A 14,345-nucleotide genomic window follows, 5' to 3' on the forward strand; every position below is an offset into this window, starting at 1 on the left:
GGCTTCTGGCGAGGCCTCAGGAAGCTTGCAATCATGGCCAAAGGCAGTGGGGAGCCAGAATGTCATTTGGCAAGAGCGGGAGCAAGAGAGAGAAGAGGGAGGTCCCACACTCTTTTAAACAACCAGATCTCCTCTGAACTAACTGATCAAGAACTCATTTACCAGCAAGGGAATGATGTGAAACCATTCATGAAAGACCCGCCTCCATGATCCAATCACCTCCCACCAGGCACCACTTCCAACACTGGGAATTGCATTTCAACCTGAGATTTGGAGGAGACAGACATCCAAACCATAGCATAAGATGACACTCTTACCCCTGCCTTCAGCTCCCTTCCTTCTACTTCCCAACTTTTGTTATTACTGCTTATCATTACTTTTGCTTTGTAATCACCAAAACTGAAAATACATTCTCTTCTGTAAACAAAATTAAGTGACCCATGCTCTGTCCATAGACTGATCTGCAAAGTTAAAAAAGCAATAATTCCATTTCTATTCTGTGAACGTGTCTATATTGTTCATAACAGATCTAGAATTACATTCTCTTGTTTTACACAGTCTCTTCACCCCCACTCCCCAGAGTTTCTACTTTCCTTTCTTGTCTCTTTCTCTTGCATTAGTTCCTTTTGCATAACATCCATTATTTCTAAACTTTCCATTTACAATTAAGTATTCTTTGTTTGTCCTTCTTTGCTGCCACAACCTTTCTCTCTCTTATTCTGCTATGGCTCATTCTCAAAGAACGTTCTCAGAAATGTTAAGGAAGAGGTAAATTTTCTGCATTGTTATTGTCTAGAAATGTCTTCGTTTTATTCGTAAACTGAACTAACAGTTTTGCAAAGTATTGAATTCTGAGTTGCTAACTTTTTGTGCACAGAACACTGAATTTGTTGTTGTTGCTTTGTGTTTTGTTTTTTGTTGTTTGTTGTTTTTTTTTTGAGACAGTTTCACTCTTCTTGCCCAGGCTGGAGTGCAATGGCACAATCTCTGCTCACTGCAACCTCTGCCTTCCGGGTTCAAGCGATTCTCCTGCCTCAGTCTTCCGAGTGCTGGGATTACAGGCATGTGCCACCATGCCCGGCTAATTTTGTATTTTCAGTAGAGATGAGGTTTTTCCGTGTTAGTCAGGCTGGTCTCGAACTCCCGACCTCAGGTGATCTGCCCGTCTCGGCCTCTCAAAGTGCTGGGATTACAGGGGTGAGCCACCGCGCCCTGCCAGAACACTGAATGTTTTATGCTTTTGTCTGGTGAGAAGTCTTGTGGACAGTCAATGTCTTGTTCCTTTGTGGATGCACAGTTTCCCCCGTTTCCTTGAAGTCTTCTAATCTTTTCCTTTTGGTTCTTGGTGTCTGAAACTTTACATTGATGTGCTTAGCTGTCATTCTTTTTTTTTTTTTTAATACTTTAAGTTTTAGGGTACATGTGTACAATGTGCACGTTAGTTACATATGTATACATGTGCCATGCTGGTGCGCTGCACCCACTAACTCCTCATCTAGCATTAGGTATACCTCCCAATGCTATCCCTCCTCCCTCCCCCCACCCCACAACAGTCCCCAGAGTGTGATGTTCCCCTTCCTGTGTCCATGTGTTCTCATTGTTCAATTCCCACCTATGAGTGAGAATATGCGGTGTTTGGTTTTTGTTCTTGCGATAGTTTACTGAGAATGATGACTTCCGATTTCATCCATGTCCCTACAAAGGACATGAACTCATCATTTTTTATGGCTGCATAGTATTCCATGGTGTATATGTGCCACATTTTCTTAATCCAGTCTATCATTGTTGGACATTTGGGTTGGTTCCAAGTCTTTGCTATTGTGAATAGTGCCGCAATAAACATACGTGTGCATGTGTCTTTATAGCAGCATGATTTATAGTCCTTTGGGTATATACCCAGTAATGGGATGGCTGGGTCAAATGGTATTTCTAGTTCTAGATCCCTGAGGAATCGCCACACTGACTTCCACAATGGTTGAACTAGTTTACAGTCCCACCAACAGTGTAAAAGTGTTCCTATTTCTCCACATCCTCTCCAGCACCTGTTGTTTCCTGACTTTTTAATGATTGCCATTCTAACTGGTGTGAGATGGTATCTCATTGTGGTTTTGATTTTCATTTATCTGATGGCCAGTGATGGTGAGCATTTTTTCATGTGTTTTTTGGCTGCATAAATGTCTTCTTTTGAGAAGTGTCTGTTCATGTCCTTCGCCCACTTTTTGATGGGGTTGTTTGTTTTTTTCTTGTAAGTTTGTTTGAGTTCATTGTAGATTCTGGATATTAGCCCTTTGTCAGATGAGTAGGTTGTGAAAATTTTCTCCCATGTTGTAGGTTGCCTGTTCACTCTGATGGTAGTTTCTTTTGCTGTGCAGAAGCTCTTTAGTTTAATTACATCCCATTTGTCAATTTTGGCTTTTGTTGCCATTGCTTTTGGTGTTTTAGACATGAAGTCCTTGCCCATGCCTATGTCCTGAATGGTAATGCCTAGGTTTTCTTCTAGGGTTTTTATGGTTTTAGGTCTAACGTTTAAGTCTTTAATCCATCTTGAATTGATTTTTGTATGAGGTGTAAGGAAGGGATCCAGTTTCAGCTTTCTACATATTCCTAGCCAGTTTTCCCAGCACCATTTATTAAATAGGGAATCCCTTCCCCATTGCTTGTTTTTCTCAGGTTTGTCAAAGATCAGATAGTTGTAGATATGCGGCGTTATTTCTGAGGGCTCTGTTCTGTTCCATTGATCTATATCTCTGTTTTGGTACCAGTACCATGCTGTTTTGGTTCTGTAGCCTTGTAGTATAGTTTGAAGTCAGGTAGCGTGATGCCTCCGGCTTTGTTCTTTTGGCTTAGGATTGACTTGGCGATGTGGGCTCTTTTTTGGTTCCATATGAACTTTAAAGTAGTTTTTTCCAATTCTGTGAAGAAAGTCATTGGTAGCTTGATGGGGATGGCATTGAATCTATAAATTACCTTGGGCAGTATGGCCATTTTCACGATATTGATTCTTCTTACCCATGAGCATGGAATGTTCTTCCATTTGTTTGTATCCTCTTTTATTTCATTGAGCAGTGGTTTGTAGTTCTCCTTGAAGAGGTCCTTCATGTCCCTTGTAAGTTGGATTCCTAGGTATTTTATTCTCTTTGAAGCAGTTGTGACTGGGAGTTCACTCATGATTTGGCTCTCTGTTTGTCTGTTATTGGTGTATAAGAATGCTTGTGATTTTTGTACATTGATTTTGTATCCTGAGACTTTGCTGAAGTTGCTTATCAGCTTAAGGAGATTTTGGGCTGAAACAATGGGGTTTTCTAGATATACAATCATGTCGTCTGCGAACAGGGACAATTTGACTTCCTCTTTTCCTAATCGAATACCCTTTATTTCCTTCTCCTGCCTAACTGCCCTGGCCAGAACTTCCAACACTATGTTGAATAGGAGTGGTGAGAGAGGGCATCCCTGTCTTGTGCCAGTTTTCAAAGGGAATGCTTCCAGTTTTTGCCCATTCAGTATGATATTGGCTGTGGATTTGTCATAGATAGCTGTTATTATTTTGAGATACGTCCCATCAATACCTAATTTATTGAGTTTTTAGCATAAAGCGTTGTTGAATTTTGTCAAAGGCCTTTTCTGCATCTTTTGAGATAATCATGTGGTTTTTGTCTTTGGTTCTGTTTATATGCTGGATTACATTTATTGATTTGTGTATATTGAACCAGCCTTGCATCCCAGGGATGAAGCCCACTTTATCATGGTGGATAAGCTTTTTGATGTGCTGCTGGATTCGGTTTGCCAGTATTTTATTGAGGATTTTTGCATCAATGTTCATCAAGGATATTGGTCTAAAATTCTCTTTTTTGGTTGTGTCTCTGCCCGACTTTGGTATCAGGATGATGCTGGCCTCATAAAATGAGTTAGGGAGGATTCCCTCTTTTTCTATTGATTGGAATAGTTTCATAAGGAATGGTACCAGTTCCTCCTTGTGCCTCTGGTAGAATTCGGCTGTGAATCCATCTGGTCCTGGACTCTTTTTGGTTGATAAGCTATTGATTATTGCCACAATTTCAGCTCCTGTTATTGGTCTATTCAGAGATTCAACTTCTTCCTGGTTTAGTCTTGGGAGAGTGTATGTGTCAAGGAATGTATCCATTTCTTCTAGATTTTCTAGTTTATTTGCGTAGAGGTGTTTGTAATATTCTCTGATAGTTTGTATTTCTGTGGGATCGGTGATGATATCCCCTTTATCATTTTTTATTGCATCTATTTGATTCTTCTCTCTTTTTTTCTTTATTAGTCTTGCTAGTGGTCTATCAATTTTGTTGATCCTTTCAAAAAACCAGCTCCTGGATTCATTAATTTTTTGAAGGGTTTTTTGTGTCTCTATTTCCTTCAGTTCTGATCTGACTTTAGTTATTTCTTGCCTTCTGCTAGCTTTTGAATGTGTTTGCTCTTGCTTTTCTAGTTCTTTTAATTGTGATGTTAGGGTGTCAATTTTGGATCTTTCCTGCTTTCTCTTGTGGGCATTTAGTGCTATAAATTTCCCTCTACACACTGCTTTGAATGTGTCCCAGAGATTCTGGTATGTTGTGTCTTTGTTCTCGTTGGTTTCAAAGAACATCTTTATTTCTGCCTTCATTTCGTTATGTACCCAGTAGTCATTCAGGAGCAGGTTGTTCAGTTTCCATGTAGTTGAGCGGTTTGGAGTGAGTTTCTTAATCCTGAGTTCTAGTTTGACTACACTGTGGTCTGAGAGATAGTTTGTTATAATTTCTGTTCTTTTACATTTGCTGAGGAGAGCTTTACTTCCAACTATGTGGTCAATTTTGGAATAGGTGTGGTGTGGTGCTGAAAAAAATGTATATTCTGTTGATTTGGGGTGGAGAGTTCTGTAGATGTCTATTAGGTCTGCTTGGTGCAGAGCTGAGTTCAATTCCTGGGTATCCTTGTTGACTTTCTGTCTCGCTGATCTGTCTAATGTTGACAGTGGGGTGTTAAAGTCTCCCATTATTAATGTGTGGGAGTCTAAGTCTCTTTGTAGGTCACTCAGGACTTGCTTTATGAATCTGGGTGCTCCTGTATTGGGTGCATATATATTTAGGATAGTTAGCTCTTCTTGTTGAATTGATCCCTTTACCATTATGTAATGGCCTTCTTTGTCTCTTTTGATCTTTGTTGGTTTAAAGTCTGTTTTGTCAGAGACTAGGATTGCAACCCCTGCCTTTTTTTGTTTTCCATTTGCTTGGTGGATCTTCCTCCATCCTTTTATTTTGAGCCTATGTGTGTCTCTGCATGTGAGATGGGTTTCCTGAATACAGCACACTGATAGGTCTTGACTCTTTATCCAATTTGCCAGTCTGTGTCTTTTAATTGGAGCATTTAGTCCATTTACATTTAAAGTTAATATTGTTATGTGTGAATTTGAACCTGTCCTTATGATGTTAGCTGGTTATTTTGCTCGTTAGTTGATGCAGTTTCTTCCTAGTCTCGATGGTCTTTACATTTTGACATGATTTTGCAGCGGCTGGTACCGGTTGTTCCTTTCCATGTTTAGTGCTTCCTTCAGGAGCTCTTTTAGGGCAGGCCTGGTGGTGACAAAATCTCTCAGCATTTGCTTGTCTGTAAAGTATTTTATTTCTCCTTCACTTATGAAGCTTAGTTTGGCTGGATATGAAATTCTGTGTTGAAAATTCTTTTCTTTAAGAATGTTGAATATTGGCCCCCACTCTCTTCTGGCTTGTAGAGTTTCTGCCGAGAGATCCGCTGTTAGTCTGATGGGCTTCCCTTTGTGGGTAACCCGACCTTTGTCTCTGGCTGCCCTTAACATTTTTTCCTTCATTTCAACTTTCGTGAATCTGACAATTATGTGTCTTGGAGTTGCTCTTCTCGAGGAGTATCTTTGTGGCGTTCTCTGTATTTCCTGAATCTGAATGTTGGCCTGCCTTGCTAGATTGGGGAAGTTCTCCTGGATAATATCCTGCAGAGTGTTTTCCAACTTGGTTCCATTCTCCCCGTCACTTTCAGGTACACCAATCAGACATAGATTTGGTCTTTTCACATAGTCCCATATTTCTTGGAGGCTTTATTAGTTTCTTTTTATTCTTTTTTCTCTAAACTTCCCTTCTCACTTCATTTCATTCATTTCATCTTCCATTGCTGATACCCTTTCTTCCAGTTGATCACATCGGCTCCTGACGCTTCTGCATTCTTCACGTAGTTCTCGTGCCTTGGCTTTCAGCTCCATCAGCTCCTTTAAGCACTTCTCTGTATTGGTTATTCTAGTTATACATTCGTCTAAATTTTTTTCAAAGTTTTTAACTTCTTTGCCTTTGGTTTGAATTTCCTCCTGTAGCTCGTAGTTTGATCGTCTGAAGCCTTCTTCTCTCAACTCGTCAAAGTCATTCTCCGTCCAGCTTTGTTCCATTGCTGGTGAGGAACTGCGATCCTTTGGAGGAGGAGAGGTACTCTGCTTTTTAGAGTTTCCAGTTTTTCTGCTCTGTTTTTTCCCCATCTTTGTGGTTTTATCTACTTTTGGTCTTTGATGATGGTGATGTACAGATGGGTTTTTGGTGTGGATGTCCTTTCTGTTTGTTAGTTTTCCTTCTAACAGACAGGACCCTCAGCTGCAGGTCTGTTGGAGTTTGCTAGAGGTCCACTCCAGACCCTGTTTGCCTGGGTATCAGCAGCGGTGTCTGCAGAACAGTGGTTTTTCATGAACCGCGAATGCTGCTGTCTGATCGTTCCTCTGGAAGTTTTGTCTCAGAGGAGTACCCGGCCGTGTGAGGTGTCAGTCTGCCCCTACTGGGGGGTGCCTCCCAGTTAGGCTGCTCAGGGGTCAGGGGTCAGGGACCCACTTGAGGAGGCAGTCTGCCCATTCTCAGATCTCCAGCTGCATGCTGGGAGAACCACTGCTCTCTTCAAAGTTGTCAGACAGGGACATTTAAGTCTGCAGAGGTTACTGCTGTCTTTTTGTTTGTCTGTGCCCTGCCCCCAGAGGTGGAGCCTACAGAGGCAGGCAGGCCTCCTTGAGCTGTGGTGGGCTCCACCCAGTTGGAGCTTTCCGGCTGCTTTGTTTACCTAAGCAAGCCTGGGCAATGGTGGGCGCCCCTCCCCCAGCCTCGCTGCCGCCTTGCAGTTTGATCTCAGACTGCTGTGCTAGCAATCAGCGAGACTCCGTGGGCGTAGGACCCTCCGAGCCAGGTGCAGGATATAATCTCCTGGTGCACCGTTTTTTAAGACCGTCGGAAAAGGGCAGTATTCGGGTGGGAGTGACCCAATTTTCCAGGTGCCGTCTGTCACCCCTTTCTTTGACTAGGAAAGGGAACTCCCTGACCCCTTGCGCTTCCCGAGCGAGGCAATGCCTCGCCCTGCTTCGGCTCGCACACGGTGCGCTGCACCCACTGACCTGCGCCCACTGTCTGGCACTTCCTAGTGAGATGAACCCGGTACCTCAGATGGAAATGCAGAAATCACCTGTCTTCTGCATCGCTCACGCTGGGAGCTGGAGACCGGAGCTGTTCTATTTGGCCATCTTGGCTCCTCTCCATTCTTTTTTTATATGGTGTTTGGCATGTAAAGATTCATTTTCTTCAGCTCTAGAAAATTATTTTGTATTATTTCTTTGGTAAATTCCCTTCTGTTTACTGTTTACTCTTATTTTCTGGAAAGCATATCTGTCAGATGTTGGACCTCCTAGATCAGTCCTCTGTTTTCTCCCATCTTTTTGTTACTGTTTGTTTTCTTATGCTTTTCAGGAAATTTCCTCAAATTCACCTTTTAACCTTTCGCTTGATTTTGTTATATTTTATATTAACAACAATAGTGATTTCCACAAGTTTTTTTTTTTTTGTTATTCTCTCTTCCTTTTAATAACATCCTGTTCTTGTTTTGTGGATGAATCATCTTGAATCTGTCTGAGAAACTGTGAAAGTTTTAACTTTGTTGTTGCAGTTGCTGTTTTTGTTGTTACCAAAATTCTGCCTCTTCTTCCTAGGTCATTTTTTTCATCTTGTTTAACTTAATCTAAGCCTGCATTAGATCTCTTCTTGTCCTTTCATGTTTACAAGAGTAGCGATCAAAAGCTAATTCTAGGTCTGCAGGCAAGGGCAGAGCTGGTTGACTGGTAGAATTTGTTTTCAAGATCTGATGAGTTATGCCAAGATGTGGCACCTTTATTCTCTGCCTCTATTGACTTTCTTACATGGTGACATAGGTGACTGGTGGCATTGCATACTGTGCATGTGGATGGAGATATGAGGGCAAGAATCAATAGGCTTCCAATTAATCCTCATATTTTCATCTTCCCCTTCAATCACACCTGACATTTCTGAGATCTCCAGTTTGTATAGGGCTCTGTGGGCTGATCAGTTTCCCCTTTGGTCAACAACAGCTAACTCTAAGTTGTCATGTCCTCTGCCCTGCTCCAGCGGTCTCCACTTCTTCAACAGTGTGGTCCTCCATAAATCTGTTGGACTCCCTCACCCTCCAAATGGCCCTCACCAATTTGCTTGGTGTAATGGGCTTATGACTATTTTAATTGCTTCATAATCATTTTAGAGAAGTCTTGGGAAGTGTAGGAGGTAAATGAGCATGGCCAGTCTGCCATCCTTAGTTGGATGGCCCACCACCTGCTTTTTAAACTGCTTGGATGTTTAAGCTTGGCCCTACATTGATTTCTCTTGTGCCTTAGTAATGACCCACAAAGCAGCCTGAACCCCAGTTATTGCACAGACCTGAGATGTATTTGGAGGTATCTGCTGTGTGTCCATGTATCTTTGTGTGTAAAAATATGTACTCAGAGGACAACAAAAGCTACGTACTTCAATTTTAAATTCTTAATACATTTTTAAATATTGAAATTATGTCTTTTTTATGTTCCTATACATTGTGTTAATGGGAGAGACTAGATGAGGTTAAGTAAAAGTTACCTTGTACTCTAGGACCTTAGAGCCAGTGGAGGACTTAGATTCCAGACAGCCCAGCCCCAGACTAGCTGCAGCAGATACTGGCAGTTGTCCTCCCTGGCCCACGTGGGTTGCTGTTGACCTTTTTCATGCTAACCCCAGTTTTGATGTGTTCTTGCTTCTAATAGCAGCACCTGCACCATTTTGTTAGGCTACTGGAACCCATTTTTCTCCAACTCAAGCAGAGGCAGAATGTATGCACCCTTCCCCCCATCCACATCCCTCACACCTCGTAGCGTTCAACACCTCGATGACTGCGGTGGTGGGGTATGAAGCTCAGCTCTCTCATCTTGGAGTAGGACATTTCTGGATGTCCACTCCACCCTCCCACTGCAGGATCAAGATGAAGTCCTTGCTAGGACCCGCCTGAGATCTTCCCCGAATGTGCTTTCATTTCCTTCTCTGCCCTGCTTTCCCTGGTCCCATAGGAATGCCCCCGCAGAGTGCTTCCTTCAGAACCACCTCCATGTGAACCCTCATCTAATGAGCACTGGTAGTTACACGGGCTGAAATGACTGACGGTCCTTGTATTCCTTCCTAAACAGCACCTTAATGAAAACCTGGCAAAGCTCACAGCCAGGTTTGAGAAAGCAACAGCAGACAAACTCAAATGTCAGCAAGAAGCCGAAGTGACCGCAGGCACCATCTCCCTCGCCAACCGCCTGGTGAGTGTAAGCCACAGCAGCCTGAGCTGTAATTATATTAGCAGGCTTGTCAAATGCCGTGGAGGTGCAAGATAGATGAGCACAGCACAGCAGCGCTTTGACTTGGAGGGAAGTATTAAAATGTGCTGAAATGCAGGAATTGAGTCCTGAGGAAAATGTGGATGCATAAACCCTGATCTGATCAAAGGAGTTTTCTTATAGACATGGTTGGGAGGATGGGAGCACTGGATCTATCAGGCAGCTCATGCAAAATGGTAACACACTTATATTCATGTGTATTGACCAGAGGAAACATTACAAGACAAAGCTAGCATTTTATAGGCAAACCGTGACATTCCTATCTATGTAACATTTCATTATAAGGGTGTGGCCAAGGTTAGGAACTGAGATAGAAACAGAAAAGAATGAGACCTACTGACCCTGAGTATTTCAGAAAACACACACACACACACATATACACACATGCCCCGGCCTTCCTGGGAAATCAAGTCTGCAGGTCAGGGCAGCAGTGCTTGTGTTATGAGTGTTTGTTTCTGCATAAAAAAATTACTGCAAAGCGTAGTGATTTTGTACAATAACCATTTCATAATATCTCACAACTTTGTTGAGGGCAGGGCTTAGCTGGCCAGGTTTTCTGCTCCATGTGGCCATGACTGGGGTCACTTGGTACATTCAGCTGGTGGCCGGGCTGGAGGCCCCTGAGACGACTTCCTTCACATGCTGGGCATCTTGGCAGTGATGATTGGAAGGGAGGGTGCAGCTGGTCCTCTCTCCCTTCCTCAGGGCCTTTCCACACACTCTCTCTAGCAGGGTAGTCGGACGTCTTACATAGTAACTCAGGACATCAAGGACAAGTGTCCCAAGAGGCAGGAAGTGGAAAGTCCCAATATCTGAAGGCCTGGGACTGAAAACTGGCACAACAGCACTTCTGCTGTACTCTATAGGTCAAAGCAGTCACAGATTAAAGGGCAGAGAGCACAGACAGCAACTCTTAATGACAGGAATGTCAAAGAATTTACGGCCTTTTTAAATCTCCTATGGCTTGTATTTCTCATCCCATATATCAGCTAAGACTCTGCAAAGCAAGTCAAATGGATATGATTTCTCTTCAAGCTAGAGACTTTACAGCACCCTCCTCACCAGTGAAGGGAAGTACACTCCACACCTGTTGACATTTATTCCAGCCACCATTGAATTACACAGCGGAGCCAGATGTTTTAATCTGGGGAGCAGTGAGTCATAGCCATCACTGAATGGAGCTGAATGTAAGGAAGACCTGCCATACACAAATGTGTGTCTGTGCAGTTGTCACTGGACCAGCTTCTGTGTGGCTTTGAGATGATCCGTTTAGCTGAACAGTTCAGTTTAGAGATAGCAACTCTTGCCAATGTGCAAGAAGTCCTCCAGATCTCCTAGCTGGCCTGCCTTCCATTCACCTCCCTGCTTGGTTTCTGAACTTAGCGCAGCCTTCTCTGCCTGGCTGGAGCACTTTCTGAGTCAGTGCTCGTGGGAGGCAGTGTGGCACTCTGCTCTAGGAGTCAGGATGTTCAGGCTCTGATGCCACCCCTGTCTCTACCGACCTAGAGATTCTGGTGAGATATTTGGACTTTCTGACCTTTGTGTAATCTGAAAACAGGCATGTGAATGACTGGGTTGGCAAATCTCTAAGGTCTGTCCAGACTCTGACATTCCATGATGTTATCATTAGAAGAAAAAATAAAGGGTCAGTCCTAACGCAGAAGCAAAGCTCCGCCATACCACTAACAGTCCTCTGTAGAAAGAATGGCTCTCCTCCCAGGGAGACTGTACCAACCCGAAGAGGGCTGGGGGGTCAGGACTTTGTACACACCCATGACCTTACCATGCTTCTCTGTGTCTCAATTAGCACATCTGTCTCCTCGCCCGCTGTGAATTATTTATGGTGCATGGACTTGATTTTGTTTATTTTCATTTCCCCAGCATTTGGAAAGGAGAAAGAAGTGGCTAATTTTCTAACATGTTCCACAGACCAGGTATTGTGCTAAATAATAAACATACGTGATTATATTTCATCCTCTCAACACCCCTTTGATTAAGTGGTATCAGTCTCCACACATAGAGCAGAGTCAAACCCTGTCATCTTTCCATGGTTCATGTGATGCATGACACAGAATGGGGGCTTGTGTACTGAAAGCTTTGCTACAGGCAGCACAAATCCCCATTGATGGAAAGGGCCATATAAGTGATATTCTGCCTCTTCCCGCTATGAAGCGTGCAGTGGGCGCTCTCCATGATGGAATCACGGCTCTATGACCTACTGTGTAACACGCCTCCTCTCCTCTCTGGCTTTTGAAATGGTAGGTTGGAGGACTCGCTTCTGAAAACGTGAGGTGGGCAGATGCCGTGCAGAACTTCAAACAGCAGGAAAGGACGTTATGTGGAGACATCTTACTTATAACGGCTTTCATTTCCTACCTTGGCTTCTTCACAAAGAAATATCGGCAGAGCCTCCTGGACAGAACTTGGAGGCCCTACCTGAGCCAGCTGAAAGTACGTATGGCCTGAATTTCTCCCGACCACATCAGCCTCTGGGCACCATTGGGAAGACATCACGGTCATAATTTGCATCCTCTGGTGTCCTCCTGCACACTCACCCCCACCACCCCCTGAGCACCAGGTGTGAAACCTGCGTACCCGTGTCCTTCCACACTGCCTTGCATTGCTGCCCACTGCCCTCCAGGCCACCTAGGGGCAGCACCTCTCCTCTGAATGCAGTCCTCCATGGGAACACTAGTCCTCTTCCCCGCGGGCTGTCTCCTAGCAATCCTTAAAGCTGTGAAACCTGGGAGATAGAAAAAGAACCATTTTCGTCTCTGATCTCCCCACTCCAGAGCCAGACTTCATAGGAGCAGTCAGGGGAAGTTCCATTTCCCAGATCCTACATTGCACCTTGTTACTGGGCCCTAAAGCTACACAGCTTGTGCCAGTGACTCACAGATATCCTTCGTCGGCTTCCGTCCTGCATAATCCCATGAACAGCTGCTCACATGCTTCTTATTTGGGCAGTTCAGCTTGTCCTCTTCGTGTGGCTAGGTGGATGTTACTCCCAACCCGTCCCTTTACATCACCCGCCCCCCACCCCCTGCAATGTAACTAAGTGGAGAAATACTGGTTTCCCATTAAAGGGGATTCAAAGCTGTACTTGGACCCGAGCATCAGAAGTCCTAATATTTTCTTGGCACTTTCGCATCACTTATAGCAACCCACAAATAATCCCTGTGTATTTAGCGTGTCCTACCACTCCACTATACAGGAGGCACACAAAACGTTCAAGACCGGGATACCTTTGGCAAGTTCCCAGTCCACTTGAGGAGATTAGGCTCATACAAGTCAGCGAGGGTGGGCCGGGCGCGGTGGCTCACGCCTGTAATCCCAGCACTTTGGGAGGTTGAGGCGGACGGATCACGAGGTCAGGAGATCGAGACCATCTTGGCTAACACGGTGAAACCCCATCTCTACTAAAAATACAAAAAATTAGCCGGGCATGGTGGCGGGCGCCTGTAGTCCCAGCTACTCAGGAGGCTGAGGCAGGAGAATGGCGTGAACCCGGGAGGCGAAGCTTGCAGTGAGCCGAGATAGCACCACTGCACTCCAGCCTGGGTGACAGATCGACACTCCGTCTCAAAAAACAAACAAACAAACAAAAACAGCCAGTGAGGGTGAAAGTCAGCCCCAAATTTCACAACATAAGGTAAAAGCTGTATTCCAGATCTATTTGTGAGTAGAACCTTAGAACAAAAACTCTTTCTGTAGTGATGATTGTTTTCTCAGATCAGCTCATAAAACCCTGCTCACCTGACAATTAGCTGAAGGGTAGTTTTTAAAATGCTAGCAAATAAACAAAAAATAAAGCAGCTGTTTGACTCATCCTAAACGCTTTTGGAAAAAGGAAATTGTTGAAGGAACCATCATTAACTGAGTGAATGAAGATGAAGAGCTCAGTAGCAGTTTAGTGAGGATTTTTCTGGCTTTGTTTGGGTTCTTAAGCTTTTTTGTGTCATGGACGTCTTTGGCAGTCTGGTGAGACCTACGGATTCTTTCTCAGAATAATGTTTTTGAGCACGTCAAATAGAATGCATGAGATTACAAAGGGAAAAATGTATTGGAACACAATTCTGGTCCCAGATAAGAATCCCCGAGGGGCTGATTTCCCTTCAGAGGTTTGCTGGATACTGTAGTACTGGCCATTTGTGCCCTTGGTAGATAGAATTAAGAGGATGGGAGATGGTTTGGAGAGGTTTCCCTGGGATAATTGGGCAAAACAAACTTCAGAGAGGAGTGAGATGAAGGAGTTAAAAGGGTATTTGTCTAAACCTCGAAAGCATTATGCTAAGTGAAAGTAACCAGACACAAAAGGTCACATATTGTAGGACTCATTTATAGTAAAATATCCAGAATAAGAAAATCCAAGGGGACAGAAAATATATTCATAGTTTCCACGAGCTGGGGGTAGACAGAAATTGGGGGGGCTGTCGAATGAGTATGGGATTTGGGGGTGATGAAATGTTTTGGGGGTAGAGCTGATGGCTGCATAATGTTATGCATAGACTAAATGCCACTGAATTGTGCGCTTTAAAATGATTAATTTATTTCGTATCAATGTTACCTTAATTTAAAAAAATATATATGGGTCGTCAATGAAAAAGATTGCCTGTAAAAAAAAATTAAGTGAGCCCGGTGTGGTGGGTCA

At 43.7% G+C, this 14,345-nt stretch overlaps 1 protein-coding gene across 1 annotated transcript in view; it reads left to right on the plus strand.

Moving 5' to 3' along the window:
* Positions 1–14,345, plus strand: part of DNAH9 (dynein axonemal heavy chain 9) — a 372,401-nt gene that overhangs the window by 263,611 nt on the left and 94,445 nt on the right. Inside the window, exons 51-52 of the mRNA XM_031003344.3 lie at positions 9,497–9,616; positions 11,957–12,145. Of these exons, the coding sequence (XP_030859204.3) occupies positions 9,497–9,616; positions 11,957–12,145 (309 nt within the window). The remainder of the gene's footprint in view (positions 1–9,496; positions 9,617–11,956; positions 12,146–14,345) is intronic.

Source organism: Gorilla gorilla, chromosome 19 (assembly GCF_029281585.2).
Source record: "Gorilla gorilla gorilla isolate KB3781 chromosome 19, NHGRI_mGorGor1-v2.1_pri, whole genome shotgun sequence".
Classification (NCBI taxonomy): Eukaryota; Metazoa; Chordata; class Mammalia; order Primates; family Hominidae; genus Gorilla; species Gorilla gorilla.